At 41.1% G+C, this 17,405-nt stretch overlaps 2 protein-coding genes across 3 annotated transcripts in view; one reads left to right on the top strand and one right to left on the bottom strand.

The window, feature by feature from the left end:
• Positions 1 to 2,952: 2,952 nt before the first annotated feature.
• On the top strand, positions 2,953 to 8,612 carry orc4 (origin recognition complex, subunit 4). 2 transcript variants are annotated; one of them, XM_085398810.1, is made up of 14 exons: positions 2,953 to 3,044; positions 3,737 to 3,798; positions 3,893 to 3,969; positions 4,896 to 4,986; positions 5,084 to 5,159; positions 5,253 to 5,338; positions 5,418 to 5,466; positions 5,552 to 5,703; positions 5,788 to 5,961; positions 7,080 to 7,166; positions 7,258 to 7,366; positions 7,457 to 7,552; positions 7,631 to 7,698; positions 7,830 to 8,612. In XM_085398810.1, exons 2-14 carry the CDS (start codon positions 3,742 to 3,744, stop codon positions 8,010 to 8,012), a joined length of 1,305 nt encoding a protein of 434 aa, XP_085254936.1. In that variant the 5' UTR covers positions 2,953 to 3,044; positions 3,737 to 3,741; the 3' UTR covers positions 8,013 to 8,612. The 2 variants fall into 2 exon arrangements, with proteins under 2 accessions (XP_085254936.1, XP_085254937.1); XM_085398811.1 differs by having other exon boundaries at positions 3,040 to 3,108.
• A 1,163-nt stretch (positions 8,613 to 9,775) lies between these two features.
• Positions 9,776 to 17,405, bottom strand: part of LOC146642080 (activin receptor type-2A) — an 83,412-nt gene continuing 75,782 nt past the window's right edge. The window contains exon 11 of the mRNA XM_085398809.1: positions 9,776 to 17,223. Coding sequence (XP_085254935.1) covers positions 17,029 to 17,223 — 195 coding nt within the window. The 3' untranslated portion in view covers positions 9,776 to 17,028. The remainder of the gene's footprint in view (positions 17,224 to 17,405) is intronic.

Raw genomic sequence — 17,405 nt, 5'->3', positions numbered from 1 at the left:
GACCAGAATGTAAGAGGAATGATTCCATCACCTTTTTGAATCTGTGCAAAGAAGAATAAAGACAAGGCAAAAGGATTTTTGTGATTCCTTTCCTCTTTGGAGCTAAAAGAGGCCACCCAAACACCTGAGATATCAGTGGAAAGCCCAGGATGTCCTTTATTTAGTACATCAGGACTCTCAAATCACTCAAAAGATATAAACCAAAAACAAATGTCCATTACAGAGGACATAAATGAATAGGCTGGTTCTCAGGAGGACATGACTGGCTCACATCACAAACAATAGGAATGAACACAGTGATCTTTAAGTTCTCCTGATTTAATCTGCAAAATAGTTTGAGTTCATGCCAAATAATCACTTTGATTAATTCTAAAAGTTAGAAAAAGTGACAGGAAATTAATTTAGTACAACTGTTGTTTTCCTTTTTGGGGGCTAGGGGGAAGGGGTCATTGTTGCAGAAGGTAAGCTAACATAAAGACCTCTTACAGAAGTTTTAACTTTTGTAACGTTATCATTACCATGTCTTACTTTGTCGAAAAATAAAAGGTGGTCTTTACATATTAAGCATAATGTACTAAAATGATCAGAAGCCAGTGGCTACATATTGAAACTCAGAATATGTGGACTCACAGGGTTAGAAAAAAAGTCACCACCTAATTAAAAACAATCCCATTACCAGTTATTTTGCTAATACCTTACAGGTATTTTGTTAAATACTGTCTATGAAGTGTAATTTGATAAGTGTTTAACACCATAAGCTACAAACTGCAATGATAATGATTAATTACAAGAACATCTTTTAGCAGAAACTAAACTATTCATATTTATGAACAAGATGACACTCATTAAGGTTAACTGACTGGCTGCGTGCAAAGAAAATCAAAAAATACAACACAAAGTGGCAGTGGAGCAAAAACAGACACTCAGCAAAATAATTTCCTGAGATAAATAAAGGTCATAAAAGCTGAAGAAAACATGAGCTCAGCCGTCTGAAGCAAGGACGAGATGCAGCTCAGGGTGCAAACCCCTGAATTTTGTGTGAAGGTCAAACCCGAGGAGACGTTAAATGAATTCAGTGTAGGGCTGCTGAAGGAAGGAGCGCTTCATGTATTTTTAAGGGCAAACACAGAGGGCTGAATGTGCGAGCGGAGGGTCGTATTTTAGAATAATGTGACAGGCTAAATGTGAGCGGAGAGAGGGAGACGATTTGCGAGATATCTGGCGGTTTGCTGTCTTTTTTTTTCCTTTTCATCAGTCAACCAAAAAGCCGCAGGAAGCGTTTAAGTGTCTCCAGAGCTTCAGTGAGTAAAAGATGCTGTTATGAAGGCGGCCTTTTAGACATATACATGAGCCATCCCTCCTAATTTTATCAAACCAGAGCAGAAGTGGCTGTTATAGTTTCACAAATAAATATATATAATAACACATAATTGTAGTCTTTCTCAGTGCCGACAGACTATTTCTTATATATCTTACTATAACACATAAAATCTGTCTGTGTGTTCATTTATTTGTCCACCAACTCCTCCTACATGATCACAAGCAGCACAACCAAACTTGGCACACAAGTATGTCTTAGGCTCCTGAAGGTTCTTATCTATGTCAAATGTTATGACGCCATCATGTTGCCTAGCAACCACCTATAACAACTGGCCAAAATGACTTGTTTTTAGCATTTATGCTGATGAAAATCTCTTAAGAGCATCCTGCTATTTTAATTTCACAAAAATAACATAAAAAGTAATCTAGAAAACTTAAATTGTGAATGATATATATAGTATAATATCATATTGTTTTCATTTCATAGCCAGTAAATGCTGTAGAACGGAAATGCGCAGGATCAAATTCAACAATAAAATGTATATAAAATTCAACAAATAAAATCATATTCATGTAAAATTCGTGAAAAGCATAAAAAGACACATTTTTTTAAACTCTTGCCCTCAAGACAAGGATGCGTCATTTGTTATAATACCAAATTAAAAATATTGTATTTTAAATTGAAATGAAAAATAAAACAATATTTTGTCATTTTAATTTATATATTTTTAAACAAGTTCAAAAATCTGTACACACCTGAATGGGTTATTCAAATATTCACATTCAAATATAACCTCTGTGCAATGTCCTCTTTACTGCTGATACAGTTATTAAACCACAACGTGACTAAAATTGTTGTGGATTTATGTAAATAATATTGATCTATTTGAATAGCTTTGTGCTTACATAGTTTCATCTGTACTTGAGACCATTTCTGATGAGGCTTCAGTGAACAGTAGATGGTTCTGTGTCAGCTCTTTACTGGATTCTTTCATGTTTTTAAGGACATGATTTTCAGATACTGTTCATCTGATGTAGATTGTTTTTGAAGGCTGACAGCTCTTTAGCCCTCCACTTGTCCAGCTTCCTCAGATTTTCTTAGGGCACACCATGTTGTGCTATGCCAAGGTTTCAACTAATAGCTTTTAGGAATCATCTTTGTTAGTACAAAAATACTGTTTAATGTCTGTCAAACTGTGTTATCTTTGACATTTTTCATCGATCCAACTAAAGGCATTAGAACAAATTATGTGTTTTTGTGGTTGCACAACAGTGGTTCAGTCTTTTTTATGCTTGAATGATTCATAGTGGTTTAACAAGCAAAAGATTGGTCAGGGACAAGGACGAAGCCGAAAATAAGTGAAAAGGCAGCCAATGTCCAAAGAAAAACGTTCAAAGACCTTCAGGAAGCCTCAAGAACTATTGCTCAATACCACTTTAAAAACAATACAACGAAGCCTGTCTGTTTGGTAACAAAATATAAAGAAAGAATTGTTGACTTTTGCACATTACTATATGTCATGTTTTTTTCTTTTAAATCGTTTTTTATTTGGTGGTTTTGTGCGTGTGTGTGTGAATAATATAATTCTACAACCACAGCGTTTCTCTTCTGCGTTGCTCTGAGTCGCAGCCAATCAGAAAGCAGATATAGTCAAAGCCGGAAGTCGTCATCGCTGGCCGAGGAGTATTCCCGCGAAGATTGAGGCGTCTCTTCGTTACTCCCGGTATGTTTGTTCTGATGTGTGTGTGAAAAGAAGCTCGACTAGCTGACACCTATCTTACACAACGGTAGAAGTAATCAAAGTTAGAAATGGAAAACATTCGTGTTTCTTCAGCGCACTTTTAGCGAGCAGATCTTCGAGTAAAGCCTTGGGTTGCGTCGCAAGCGTGTAGCACCGAAGTTCTGTTGTAAAAATGACAATTTTGAGTTCTCCTGACTTGTCGGTCGATATGATCTCAGCCTTGAATGCAGCCCGAGACGGATTCTCAAACTTATGAGTCGCTTTCTAATTCGGCATACATAAAATCTATTTAGACATTCATTTTTGACCAAATTGTAAGATAAGCAGTCAAAGGCAGCTATGAGATTAGACTGGTATCGTTGCATCAGCTGCATGCCGAATTGAAAAGTGGTTTATCCTCACCTGTTATCGACCCTAACATTGGTTACAGCACAACTGTAAACATGTCCTGAAGTGAGGCTATTTCGTTTCGGTGATTATTAGTCTTACGTTTGGCGTAAACTTAAAAGGGAAAAAAAAAAGTTATTTATTGGAATTAAAACCGTTGTTTCCACCATGTTAGTGCATTTAATTGACACCTAACTGCAATGTAAAGTGTCAGTATTATCCCGCTGAAAATGAATTTAGTGGCATGTTGAAGTTGACCTGTTTTCCCACTTGTTCACGTTTTGCAGTCATCATGAGTAAGAGGAAGGCCAGAGATGCTCATCTGCCTATAGGGGAATGCATCACACAGGTGTGTGTATGAACAGCCAGTGAGTTTTTCAGTGTGATACTCTGAAATATACCTAATAAAATGTAGTTTATTTATAATACATGTTTCTGTGCAGGTTCAGCAGATTTTAAGGGAGCGGTTTTGTGAGAGGCTGCTCCCTGACAGACCAGAGGGAGTAGAAGCTCAGTACAAGTAAGTTCATAACAACAGGGCCTGTGGATAGAGGTGATTTTATAATAACGTCAACACATTTACCAAAAAGACTCATATCATAGTATCATGAAAAAGAGTTTACAAGAAAATCACAGAGAAAATCAGAATGTTAAATCCAAACAAAGTTGGATATTAAAATAAGAAACAAGACAATCGGTGCGAGAAAAGAAACTGGAGAAATGACTGGCACAGGTTCCTGCCTCATAGCTTCAACTGGATCGGCCTGTTTTAATCCTCGGGGCGTTTCTGGCTCTGTCAAAGCTGTGTGTGTGTGTGTGCCTGTGTGCGTGTGTGTGCCTGCATGTGTGCGTGTTGTGACTTAAATATGGTTGTCCTTTAAAAACACATTCTTGTTTAAAGTGGAGGTCTGGAAAGAGGCTTACAAATGTAAAAACACACTGGCAAAACACTGCCCACTGTGGTGAAACATAGTGACAGTATGTAGGGTGTAATTACGAAAGGTACCTTTACTAGTGATCAGTAAAAGGTTAAAAGTTCGAGGCCATTACAGCCTTACTGTTCATACTGGAGAGGAGGAATCGGTTGTAATCTGGCCTTGTGAAAATAAAACCATGAATAATTTGTCCTAAGTGTTTGGGAAAAGCAAATAACCTGTAAAGGGTGTTTGTTTTTGTTTTGGCTTCGGTTCCTACAGGTGTTGGATGGTTTAGAAGGCCTGTAGTAGAACTGTCATCCATAATTAAGAGCAGACCTGGAGCTCGGTGTGAGTTTCAGTGGCCCAGTTCAGTCGCACCTGGGTGACAGCTCTGTCCCAGTTTCCAGGCCAACTCGGCCACAACACGAGCTTCCCCAGTGAGAGATTTCCACTCATTACAAGCATGAGATGGGGGTGTATATTTTACTAAGCATTGTGGGTATTGAAGTTAAAGCCATTGTGTTTGCAGACACCTCCTGGAGCTGCTGAGGCGGACGGCGATCCACGGGGAGAGTAACTCTGTGCTAATCGTGGGTCCCAGAGGAGCAGGCAAAACAATGGTGAGCCGTGGGAAAAAATGAATTTTTTTTTTTTTTTTTTTTTTAAAGTGTGGACTTGTTGTGAATCCTGTGAGGTTTGTGTTTTTTGTGCCTGAAGCTGCTGCAGTGCGTGCTGAGAGACCTGCAGAAGGAGGAGAAGGTGCAGAAGAACCTTCTTCAGGTTCACCTCAGTGGTACCAAACCTCATTTAAATTCTTCACAATTTAAGAACCCACACGTTTGCTGGAAATGTGAATTGGATGGATGGGTTTGTGTGTTTGCCGCAGGTCTCCTGCAGACTGATGACAGAACAGCGCTGAAAGAAATAACCAGACAGCTCCACCTGGAAAACGTTGTTGGAGACAAAGTGTTTGTGAGTATTTAGAGAGACCATTATTAACATTTTCAGCTCTGAAAACTGCAAAGATCTTTCTACCTCGTTTTTTTCTTAGGGAAGCTTTGCTGAAAATCTGGCTTTCCTCCTGGAGGCATTAAAAAAAGGTGAGAAAGTTCAAATATTTAAAGCTGATTTCAGACTAGAGGGGCAGGTTTGATGTTTTTTTTGTTGTTGGTTTTTTCCTAAAAGGCAATCGTAGCAGTAGCTGCCCAGTGTTGTTTGTCCTGGATGAGTTTGACTTATTCGCCCACCACAAGAACCAGACTCTGCTCTACAACCTGTTTGACGTCTCCCAGTCCGCCCAGGCTCCCATCGCTGTGGTCGGCGTCACCTGCAGACTGGTGGGCCTCAGAACACCTCTCAGAAACCCCACTTAGATAATGGTAGGTGTTTTTAGTAAGTGTCGTGATACTTTTTCCATTCAGGATGTTCTGGAGCTGCTGGAGAAGCGGGTAAAGTCGCGGTTTTCCCACCGTCAGATCCACCTGCTGAGCAGTCTCAACTTCACCCAGTACCTGGAACGGGTTTGGACGCAACTCAGCCTGCCGGACAGCTTTCCTGACAAGAAGTTCGCTCAGGAGTGGAACGCTGGTGTAAAGGTGACGTTAGCAGGCAGACACAAAGTTAGTTTTTTTTTTAGTCACGTCTTTAAGTCGTCTTCAGGAAGGCTTCTTGAAGGACATTCAAAGCTCTTCTTTGGATGTTTCTGCCTTTTGTTCTGTTCTGTCAACATGATCCTTACCTTCTATCCAGGTACGTCTTTACTGCATTGGCAGTGAGTTTGGGATCATTGTCGTGATTAAAAATTGAAGCTGTTGCCAAATGCAAATACAGCACCAAACCATGATGGAGCCTCCACCGTGTTTTACACACGGCTGTAGACACTCACTGTTGTACGTCTCCCCGTACATACTGACAATGATTTGAAGCAAAAGACTCCAAATGTGGATTCATCACTATCAAGACCCATGTCACTGATTTTCAGTCCAGTTCTTGTGTAATTTTCACACCTCAGCCTTTTCTTACTGTTTCCCTTCATTAGGAATGGCTTCGTCACAGCCACTGAGACCGTTTGTGATTAAACTTCGGTGAACAGTAGATGGATCAGCTAAAGGTCCAGATGAATCTCTAAAGTCCTGTGGATATGGCCTTCATATACTGTTCATCTGCTGTAGATAGTTGTTTTTTGTTTTTTTTTAAGGACTTGCCCTTCTTCTCTTTCCACTTTTGTTATTCACTGGTCCAGTCTCCTGAAATGTTTTAAGAAAACTCTGAATACCATACTGAGATATGCCATAGTTTCAGCTAATGGCTCTTAGTGAAAAAGAAGGCATTGTCCAAAGGAAAACTTGGAAAGACCTTCAGAAAGCCTGAAGAATTGTTGCTCAAGACCACTTTAAAAAATGACACTCTGATGGCTTGGTGGCAAAATATAATGAAACGATTGTTGGCTTTTGCATGGTACTGCTGTTTTTTGTGCTCTACCTTCTTCGTGCCCTAAAAGCCTTAAATAGCTCACTAAAGTTCAGAAAATGTCTAATTTTGAGTTGTTTGAGTGACCGTAGTAACATCACTGCCCAGCTAACATGGTTCAGACAGCGATGTCATCTCTGGCCTCCTTTTGAACGGCAGACGATGTACACACCTTTTCCACATAGAACAGAAGTGCAGACATACAAAGCAAAAAGTACTGATCTTTGTTTTCTTGGTTCTTCAGACTCTGTGTGAGGACAAATCTGTGGAGGAAGTTCTGCAGAGACACTTCAACTCCAGCAAAGACTTTCGCTCTCTGCACATGCTGCTGGTGAGAAGATCATTTCTCATGTTCGGTTTGGGGAAGTTTTGGGTGTTTCCTTTTCTTTCATTGTTTCTTTTCGTACTAAATATCTTTACAGATGTTGTGCCTGAGTCGCGTCTCTGTCGCCAAACCTACCATCAAACCAGCCGACCTGCTCGAGGCCAGCCGGATGTGTTTTGCTGACGCCACGGCTAACATGCTCCATGGTGAGTACAAATCCTAACAAGGGACGTTTTTTTTTTTTTTTTTTTTTTTACCCGTGGTCCGAAGAGTCTAAGTGAGCCGTTTCTCTTTAGGTTTGTCCATCTTGGAGCTGTGCCTGGTCATCGCCATTAAGCACCTCAATGATGTGTATGAAGGAGAGCCATTTAACCTTCAGATGGTCCATAATGGTATGATCGCACGATTAAATTACACAAATAGAAGAAGCTGTCCCGTCTGTTTCTTCACTCGTGCCTGATTGTTTCCAGAGTTTAAGAAGTTCCTGCATAGGAAGTCCAACTCCATGTACAACTTTGAGCAGCCTGTTGTCATGAAGGTTGGTAGAAACGCTTCGAAACTCTTCCCCCAGTCTTTCCTACCAAACCCCCACACCAGGCAGAAAGTGGACATTTCCTGAACACCGATACAATCTGTTTGCTGACTGACCCTTAATCTCTTCGCCTTTAGGCGTTCGAGCACCTGCAGCAGCTGGAGCTGATCCGGCCTGTCGATGGTTCCTCGGCCAAAGTCCAGAGGGAGTACCAGCTCATGAGGCTCACGCTGGACCACAGCCAGATCATGGATGCCCTGCAGAAGTACCCACAGTGCCCCACTGACGTCAAGCAGTGGGCCATGTCGGCATTTGGGTAGAGCTTCAGAACATTTAGAATTCAGAGTCTGTGAAGCTTGTTTTGACTTGGACTGAAGGGCATAAGGTTTGTGCTGCCGCCCACTCTAAACGATCAGAAAATAAAAGGAAATGAATAGTTTGGCATTGGTGCGATTGTTTCACCCTCTAAGCAGTTAGAGGTTTATGCTGAAGATAGACCCCCCCCCCCCCCAAATCTTAATACAAAAACTCAGCTTCATGTGCTTGTGTCATTTGATCAGTAGTTGGACTTAGCAAGTGTCATCAAGCGTCCAGCTTTCATCATTTTCAGGTCGTGAGCATCAGGCTGCTGAATACTGCTATCTAGTGGTGATTTTGTGCAGTTGACAATAACCTGGATGAAAGTTGCAGTTTTGATTTCTTGGACAAAAATATGTGTAATTGTGCCAAAAGTCTGTTTTTTGTTGTTGTTTCTTTTTAAACACGCTGTAGCATCAGTGAGGCATGTGTCCCTCCACAGTTCACAAGAATCGCTGCTCCCACGATGGTTTTAGTTTATGCACAATGATCAGCTGATTGGTCTGCATGGCCGTGAGCTGAATGAAAATTCACCTTAGTGGCAATAAAAAGAACTCATTTAATTAGGTGTCCTCTTGGCAGATATTTTGTGTTTCTAGGCTTCAAAAGCCTCATTGCTGCTCTTTTAGAATCAAGTTTCAAAGGTACATTGTTGCATAAATCCAGCTTTATAAACATGAAGTTTTTTTTTTTTACTAATTTTAACTGTTTAAATGGTATGCTATGTATTTGTGGCTACAGTTTTAAAGATTTTATTCAGTGTGCAATGCCATGCTGTACTGTAAATATAAGCCTATAATCCAAATATAAGCCTCATGTTTCCAACAGGGAACCCAGCCCCCCACCCTCAATTTAATTGCCTTTTCTTAAACATGGAGCACTGAGCATTTAAGCAAGGCTTGTAACTGAGTGAAGGGACCTGTGAGTATCAGCCTTAAGAAGAGCCAATCTAATTCTCTGAATGAGAGGAAAGGAGGTGACTGTGCTCCATAGTTCAGAGCCATGACACAGGCACAGCCCATACCTTTATGAACACAGTGTACCCGTCTTCTGATGGCTGATTCCAGCAGGATAGCACACCATGTCACAAAAGCTCAGATCATCTCAAACTGGTTTTATGAACATAATGACGTCACTGTGCTCAAATGGCCTCCACAGGGATAGCTCAGTAGGTAAAGTGGTCGCCCCATGATCAGAAGGTCGGCGGTTCGAATCCACTTAACGGCTACCCTGAGGTACCCCTGAGCAAGGTACCGTCCCTACACACTGCTCCCCGGGCGCCTGCTTAGTGGGCTGCCCACTGCTTCACTGAGTGAATGGGTCAAATGCAGAGAAAAAACAAGTAATTTCCCCATGGGGATCAATAAAGTATCCATTATTATTATTATTATTATTATTATTACAGTCACCATATCTCAGTCCAATAGAGCAGATTTGAGATGTGGCGGAACAGGAGATTCTCATCTGCAGTAACTGTGATGCTAACAAAGAATTAAGACAAAAGTACTTAATCTAGTACTAACAAGGTGTACTTACACCTAATTGCATTGGTTAGGGTTTACCTCTTAAAATCTGATGTATCAAAATTTATTTTATGACTTTCCTTTATTAAAAAGTCCCTAAATATGAAAACCAAACTGTTTCCAGGAAAACGCCAAGCCTCTAAAAAGAGTTAACTCCAGACTGCAGTGATTCAGAGAGGGGGAAAAAAAGGAAAGAAAACACATTCACAATCTAAAAACACATTTATTTACATCACGTGGATCACTTCAGCTGATAAAAACCATGGCCGGCTAACATTAGCCGAGAGTCGCAGCGCTAATCAGGGATCAGTCCTGCCTCCTCTGCCATAATGTACACAGGGTTCATGAAGTTTGTTTCCTCTGCTGTAACACTTTTTCAAGAGATTTTCCTCTCATCCCTTCTGTGAGGTCAGGATGAGGACATCCTTGAAGCTGGTAAAGACTCATTCCTACTCAGGAAAACCCAGTGGGCTGTTTCTTTTTTTTTTTGTTTGTTTGTTTGATGTACTTCACTTTCCAGTTTGAAATTGCAGACCTTAGTTTCTTTCTTGTTTTCACATTTTTTTTCTCAGTAACATAAAATGTACAGTCACATGTATCAGGAGCAAAGAAAAAAAGACATTTTCATCACTGAAGAGAGGATTTTTTTTTTTCTTTTTGAAACTTCAGTGTGTCATGTTTTATGTTCAGACTGATCAGTTTCTCCCAGCTTTAAACAACCTGTGAGCATCATTGGCATTGGAGACAGTGTTGGCAGACCCGGGATAAGCGCTGCAACTCGACAGCCTCGAGAAATGTGGGGTCAAAGTAGTGTTTTTGTTTTTTTTTTGTTTTGTTATTTTTTTGATTTGTTTTGTGGGGGGTTTTTTGTAGAAATTTCAGGCCTGGTAACCAGACTTCTCTTACTGCCAAGACAGTCTTAGCGGTGGGGGTCGGTGGGGGTCAATGGAGTTCAATGTTTCCTCTAAAACTCTTTACCACCAGCAGGAAAAAGGAGGAGACTGGGAAGTTAGAATGAAATAACCTGTAGTGGATGATTGTAGTAGCACGTATGGGAATATTGCAACAGCTCCTAAAGAGCTTGGAGGGCTTTTTAAAATGTAACCATCAGGGGATCCAAGCAGGCTCCCAGAGGAACACCTTTGGCTGAACCATCACAATTCGTTTTCTTTCTGCCTTACAAAGTACTCCAATGAGCCTCCAGCTTAGTGAAGGGAAACTTTTACAGGCCTGGGTGCTGAGTCAAAACACAAGAAAAGTATAAATGAATGTAGAGGAAACACTGAAGTTCAACACGCACTTATAAAGATTCAGCTCAGAGTATATAGTTGATACAGGTATTTATGTCTGTACAGATCCTAGACTGCTTAAAATAGTGGGGGCAACAAGACACAAATGTTTCACTGTTTATATGCACAGCAATGTGAGGTGCTGGGCTGGAGGAAGTCAAGGTAGAAACATGTAAAGCTTCAACATGCGCAGGACCCATCCATACACCTTTAAATATCCAAAAGATCCATCCTTTTAACTCCTCTCAGGTCGCCAAGTCAACTGCTTCTCATCAGGATAAGGCTGAAGTTGAAGATAAATTGTACAAATCAGGAGGGTCGAATATGACTGGACTATTTTCCAAAGCTGGTCACCTCAGCTTTTGAGGTGACCAGCTATCTTGCAAACACTGATATCAACACTGCCTCGCTACTCGCTGCACTATCCTCCTGAACGAAAGACACAATCTCCACAACAGTGCCAGAGATCAAAACAGGAAACTCAGAAAGTGTAATTTAATCTGGTAGCTCCTGCACTAGCTGAAAAGGTGACAAAACCCCTGATGCTATTAGCTAAAAAAAACACCAAAGTGTGGACAGTGGATATGACAGCACTTTTAGTGTTCACCAACATTTGCAAGGGCGAGAACATTGGGTACAACAGGCCCTGCAGGCTGTCAGTTGTCGTTGCCATCTAGAAAGCTGTGCAACCTCTTTTGTGAACATTTACCAATCAAGAGGATTCTCATGAGCATTTGTCAGGGGTGGGGTGGGGTGTATCTCTGCTGGCATCTTCATTACAGAGACAACATCCAATCAATTACATTTTCACTGACTTGATTAACTGGTGCTTCCAAAGTTGAATCACTCTAGCAGGATCCATTTCACTACCCATTGCTGAGAAACTGGGTGACTGGGTTCAGTTGGGGGTGCTCACAAGACCACTGACACTGAATAATAATTCTTTAAAGCTTCTTCTAGACAAAAAGTTAATTAAAAAAAAAATTCTACCTTTTCCCCCTACAATGAAGCTAATTTTCCCAATAAAGGAGATTCAAGAAGAAGCTGCTAGTTTAAAGAAAAATATACATCTACTACATCAAATGTCTCAAATGCTTTCCAAAAATTTCCAGAGGAAAAACTTTACCTCACAAAATTTAAATATTTGAGCTATAGATCCATAGGGCCATGTTCATTCTGGACTATTTTAGAAGCGCCACCTATTAAAATGAGATGTTCCGAATTCTTGCGTATTTAGAAGCTCTTTTGGTGAAGTTTCCTAACTTTTCAGTGCAAGAAGTTAACGCTACAGATCCTCAAAGTTCAGTTCAGCAATGCATCATGTAGATGCTCCTTTGGTGGAGTCAGAACAGGCATGGTTCCTGAGGGGAACCAATGGATGGTAGACGAGATTGTCGTCAATTGCTTTAATTGGGTACTTGATCAGGTGAAGACAAACAGAACCAAATATCTGCTTCGTTTTGGAAGTTTAGGTGCTAAAACAATGGTAGGACCAGAGGTTTTTGAGGACCTTTTTTTCCCCCATCGTCCTTTGGATGGTCGGTTTGGTCCTAATGGACCACAGAGCCGGTACAACCGAGAGGTGTATGAATGGATGTCCAAATACGCTGGGCTTTGCAAGTTTCTACGGGACAGGGCACAATCACACGAAACCAGCCAAACGCAAAGCCCTCTAAAGTTACACAGGGCCGGGCTCAATCCATCGAAGTACACACAATACTGGAATCCAGGAGTCTGAAGAACATTCATTCTCGGTCATTTTGTCCATAGACTGAATAGAAAGAAGCATGAATAAAGTTTATATCTTTTTCTTTTTGAATCAATTAATGAAAGTAGTTCCTGAATTACAACTGAAAACCCACCCCAAACCCTGAAACCCCAACAAAAACCAAAGCTCATGCCAGAACTTTATTCCGAGTTGCACTCGAGCTCCAATCCCCAAAACCTCAGGCCAGTAAATTAAAAAATAAATACAACATATCAATATGCAAGGTCACGGATAAAAAAAATAAAATGCTACAAGTTATTTGTGTGTGTGTGTGTATTGAAATTCACTCCTGCAGCTGATCCTACAGAAGTGTAGGGTAGTTTACGGCACTGGTTGCATATAACTCGCTAGAACTTAGAAAAGCATAGTACTGAATCCCTGAATGGTATTTGTCGGTTTGGGTCGGTTTCTCTGAGCGCAGTTTAAACTCAAGCCGGAAGTCTTTCCCCTACAGTGCTTAGGATGTGACTGCCAACCAAACAGCAGCGAGTTTCTTTGCTCGTGGCTGATAAGATTTGTCAACCACTTTGGCAGGTAACCAACCAGTTTGGAGGCAGTTTTTGGATATCCACTTGGCTGCTGGAACACTGGTGAGTAGGTTTTGCATTTGAGGACACAAACATGGGAACTAAAAAGAATAATACTGGTGTTTTTCCCTTATGTTGGTGTCATTCAAGGATCCTTTTCGTTCTGCAGTTCAATCTCCCTTTGTGGGACAAGAAAACACATTGTGGTGGAAATGAGGAAGCTTCTTTGTAGCCTTATTCTGTTTCTGTCTGTCAGACCTTCAGGGAACAAATTAAGTTTACCCCTAAACTGAAACCTTTCCCCTAAATCAAGAACATTTAGAATTATTTTTTTTAGCAACCTGGTTATGATTTTAATTTATTTGCCATAGTTTCTATACTGAAGAAATCCCTGCAAGTGAGGTAGTACTTACTGAAGGGCTGCTGGGGTTTGCAGTACTGATCGTCCCCGACTGTTCAAGCTTTGCGAGGACCTCGGACAACGGGTGCTTTTGAACAGCAGTGGAGCAGCATAAGGAAGCGACACTGATGCAAAAAATTGTACTCATGCTACAATATGTAAATAAGATGATGGCTTCAACTTCCTTCAGGTTTGCGGTGTTGTTGCAATATGGTGTGCGGAAATAACCTCAAACTTATGCTGCCAAATTTGCTTAAAGAACTTTTACAGTTCAACTATGAAGATCCTTTTTTTGGAATCTTCTAGATTTAGGTGGGATAACTAAACAATTTGGCCCTGATTGGTACAAATGTTGGCACACATCTCCATTCTCCAAACATTTAGCTTCATTACAGACTTTTTTGTGCAAAATGAAAGGTTTTGCTCAACTGATCACTAATCAATTTAATGTCTTAGTGTTTTACTTGTATACTTACTGGCTCTTGCTCACCAAAACGTCATAATACAGTGCTGTAAAGAAAGCCTCACTGTCTTGAATGTGAATGGTTTGGATAGAAAGAAGTTTCTTCATGCCCCTCCCCAAGTATTTTCTAACTGCACACAGAGCTTTATTTTAAACTGTGATATGTGAAACCGTCCCAAAGCTTGAGGAGAGACTGCAGGTCTGCCGGCACCAGTGTTCAATATCCCTCAGAGGAAATAAAGACTCAAAAACGTCATTTGTCGCCTTCGCAACAACGACAGATACATCCGTTTTGCCTGACATCTACAAGATTAACTAATATCGACATGTAGAAATGGCACCAGGATGAAAGACAGAAAGGAGAGATCCCCTCGTCTCCACTCATTTAACCATGGTTAGCTGTGTGAGTGTGCCGGTTGGGTCGGCAAGGGTTTCAAACTGTCAAGCTAAGTGGTTTTAGGGGTTTCTAAGAACTTTTACTTTGAAGGGGAACATTATTGGTTTCTAGTACGTCTCAGAGGTTAAATAATGAGTGTTTGCAGATAAGTCGGCGTCTTCTCTGCAAGCTATAGGTAACCAAAGAAATCACAAGGAGGGTTTTGGTTGTCATGGGTTCACCAACTGGTTTCTAGGCCTGTGTTACCAAGGCCCTAGGGAAATAACCCTCAAATTCCAACGGCAGTGGGCCAAGCTTAAGAGAAAGCATCAAAACAAATTAATTAAGTCTAAACTGGAACAGTGCAGAATGAAGGTGGTTAAAACATAGACCAGATTTTTGGTTCTACAGATACATTAGGTCAGGTTGACTGTGTTGGTTGGGCAGGTTGATATTTTTTCCTGTTTTTAGTAATATCTCTCTTCATTTTTGTGGGAATTAATTCAGTGGTCTGCATCCTTGATAATTCAACTTTCCTTTTTTTGTAATGAGATCAGTATGACTAATGAATGCTGTGGGGATCTGGCATTAAATGACTGGTGGAACTTTGTCAGAAAAAGTGGATAGTCCTAATATAATAATATAATATCTCTATCATGTGACGGTTTCTTTCAGAAGATGAGATGAATAAGGATTATTTTGAACTGTGATTCATGCTTGGCTACTTAAAAAGAATGGGGAGCAGATTATGTCCACCTTTTAGTTATCGACCAACCTTACCTAATACAGTTTTCTTCAAACCGACTAAAGACACTGAACTATTACCGCACGGCTAAACCCTAACAAGTGGAGACGAGGCAAGAAAGAGACATAGGAGGCGCAAGATTCGGCGAAAGAGGAGGTACTCCAGTTCGAGACAGATGAGGATGTGAGGGCGTGGTGTTGAGTAGCAAAGATTCCTGAGGTGTATCCAAAGAGAGCAGAAACTCTTAATTAAAAAAAATAAAATAAAATAAAAATAAAAAGATGCGTGCAATCAAATCAAAAGCAAGCTGGCTCAGCTAAATACAGGCACAGTTCCAAAGTAGGGCTGGGTACCTCTGGAAACTGTACTTCAAATTTGATACCTCCTAAAAATAATCATGCCAGGTGACCTCTTGTTTTTTTTTTTGTTTTTTTTTGTTAATCTGATTTTTCTAAATAGAATCAAACAACACATAATTTATTTCACAATGAATGAACAAGAATATGACCCGAGAGTTTGATATCTCTGATTAAATATCCAAAAAAAGAAAAAAGAAAAGAAAAAAGAAAAAGAGAAGGTATCATTACAGCTGGCACCCAGCGCTAATCCAGAGAGAGATCTCATGACTCCAATTCAAGCTAGTCAGCAATGGGTATTTACTCTCTGCTGACGGCTGACACGGCAAACAAAAAAAAAAGAAGAAGAAGAAAACTTTAAACGACAACTTCATTATCATGGGTGTGGGCAGGGTGTGGGTGGTGGTGGTGGTGGTGGGGGGGGGGGGGGGGGGGGGTTCATGAGTTTATCCCGCTCTCATGAACATCTGATAGAAGCAAAAAAAAAAAAAAAAAAAAAAAAAAAAAAAAAAAAAAAAAAACCAACAGGAGAAAGTTGAAGTAGACACTGAGAGAAAGGAAGGGGACGAAGAAGGGAAAAAGTTGTGTTGTTTTTTTTTTACGGTTTGTATGGCCGTGTGTGTCTGTGTGTGTCTAGGCTTTGTTGATTGACGAAGGGCCAAAAGGTTGTAAAGGAAGTGCGAGCGATGACCATGACCAGGGAGAGAGGGACTGATTTTTTTTTAAAACTGTCCATCTGAACTGAGGTATACCTGGTTGAAGGAGGTTTATGGTTTTTATCGTCGTAATGCTTGAAAATGGACCCCCCTCCCCATTCCCCCCCCCCATTTAAAATAAGCTTGATTACCAAGTTGTCTGGGTCCATAATACACTATGTACAGCAGCATTACACTATAAACATTCAGAAGCCGTTGCTTATTGGCAGAACGATAGTCTCCCAAAAAAAAACAAAAGAAAAAGAAAAAAAACACACGAGAAAACAGCAAATGTATCAAGAGCCGGACGCCCGTCTTTTCTTTTTTTTTCTTCTTTTGTTGTTTTTTAACACTAAAATGCACCGAGAGTTTTGTGAAATTTCTCCGAAGAATCTTCTCAGAGCAGAACACGTCGCCCTCCTACATCTGTGTGTGTGTCTGTGTGCGTGCGTGCGTTTGCATGTATATGTGTATATAAAAACAATACATGATCAAAGTGTCCGTAGAGTGTTGTCCCAGCATGTCAGTGCTGTGGCTTGGTAAAACATCCTGAGTGAGTCCGCTCAGGATGGCAGAGAGTTCAACGTTAAAATCCTCAAGCACGCCTATCAAAATGAGGTGGATGTCAACTGATGTGGTGAGGCGGGCGCAAGGGGCGTTTCCTGAATGCGAGCAGCGGCCCGCACTTAAAAGAACAGGAAGGAAAAAAAAAAATCAAAGGAGAAGAAGAAGAAGAAACCCCCCCCCACAAAGCCAACCAACCAGGGTTGGCCATTTATCCCCTCGTGTTGATCTGTGTTTTCGCTAGAGCTCGTCTGGCGTCGGCTGATTGGCTGATCATAAGCTGGACTCCTTGGGTGGGAGGTCCACGTTTGTCACCATGGTGACAACCGTGACGATCTCCTCGGGGCCGATGACGGGCGCCTGGCGCTGCATCTGTCCGATGCGCTCTTCGACGCAGCCGGCGGACAGGCGTGCCTCGGCCTCGTGGTCCCAGCAGTCCTCGATGGTTTCGCAAAGCATGGCCAGACCCTGTGGAACAAAGTTCAGACGAACGTTATCCAAACAGCACCACGATATCTCAGCTGGTTGTGGTTTCTGGAGTTTGAGCATGGACACACTGGAAGCGCTCGGCAGTGGCACAAAGTGGGCGGGACCTATTTATAAACTTTCAGGCAAGTGACTGAAGAGACTATCCAATGAAAGTTCATAAT

The sequence above is a fragment of the Rhamphochromis longiceps genome, linkage group LG23 (genome assembly GCF_057381845.1).
Source record: "Rhamphochromis longiceps isolate RC_006_pf linkage group LG23, R_longiceps_female_GT1.1, whole genome shotgun sequence".
Taxonomy (NCBI): Eukaryota; Metazoa; Chordata; class Actinopteri; order Cichliformes; family Cichlidae; genus Rhamphochromis; species Rhamphochromis longiceps.
This window is presented reverse-complemented; position numbering and strand designations above follow the sequence as displayed.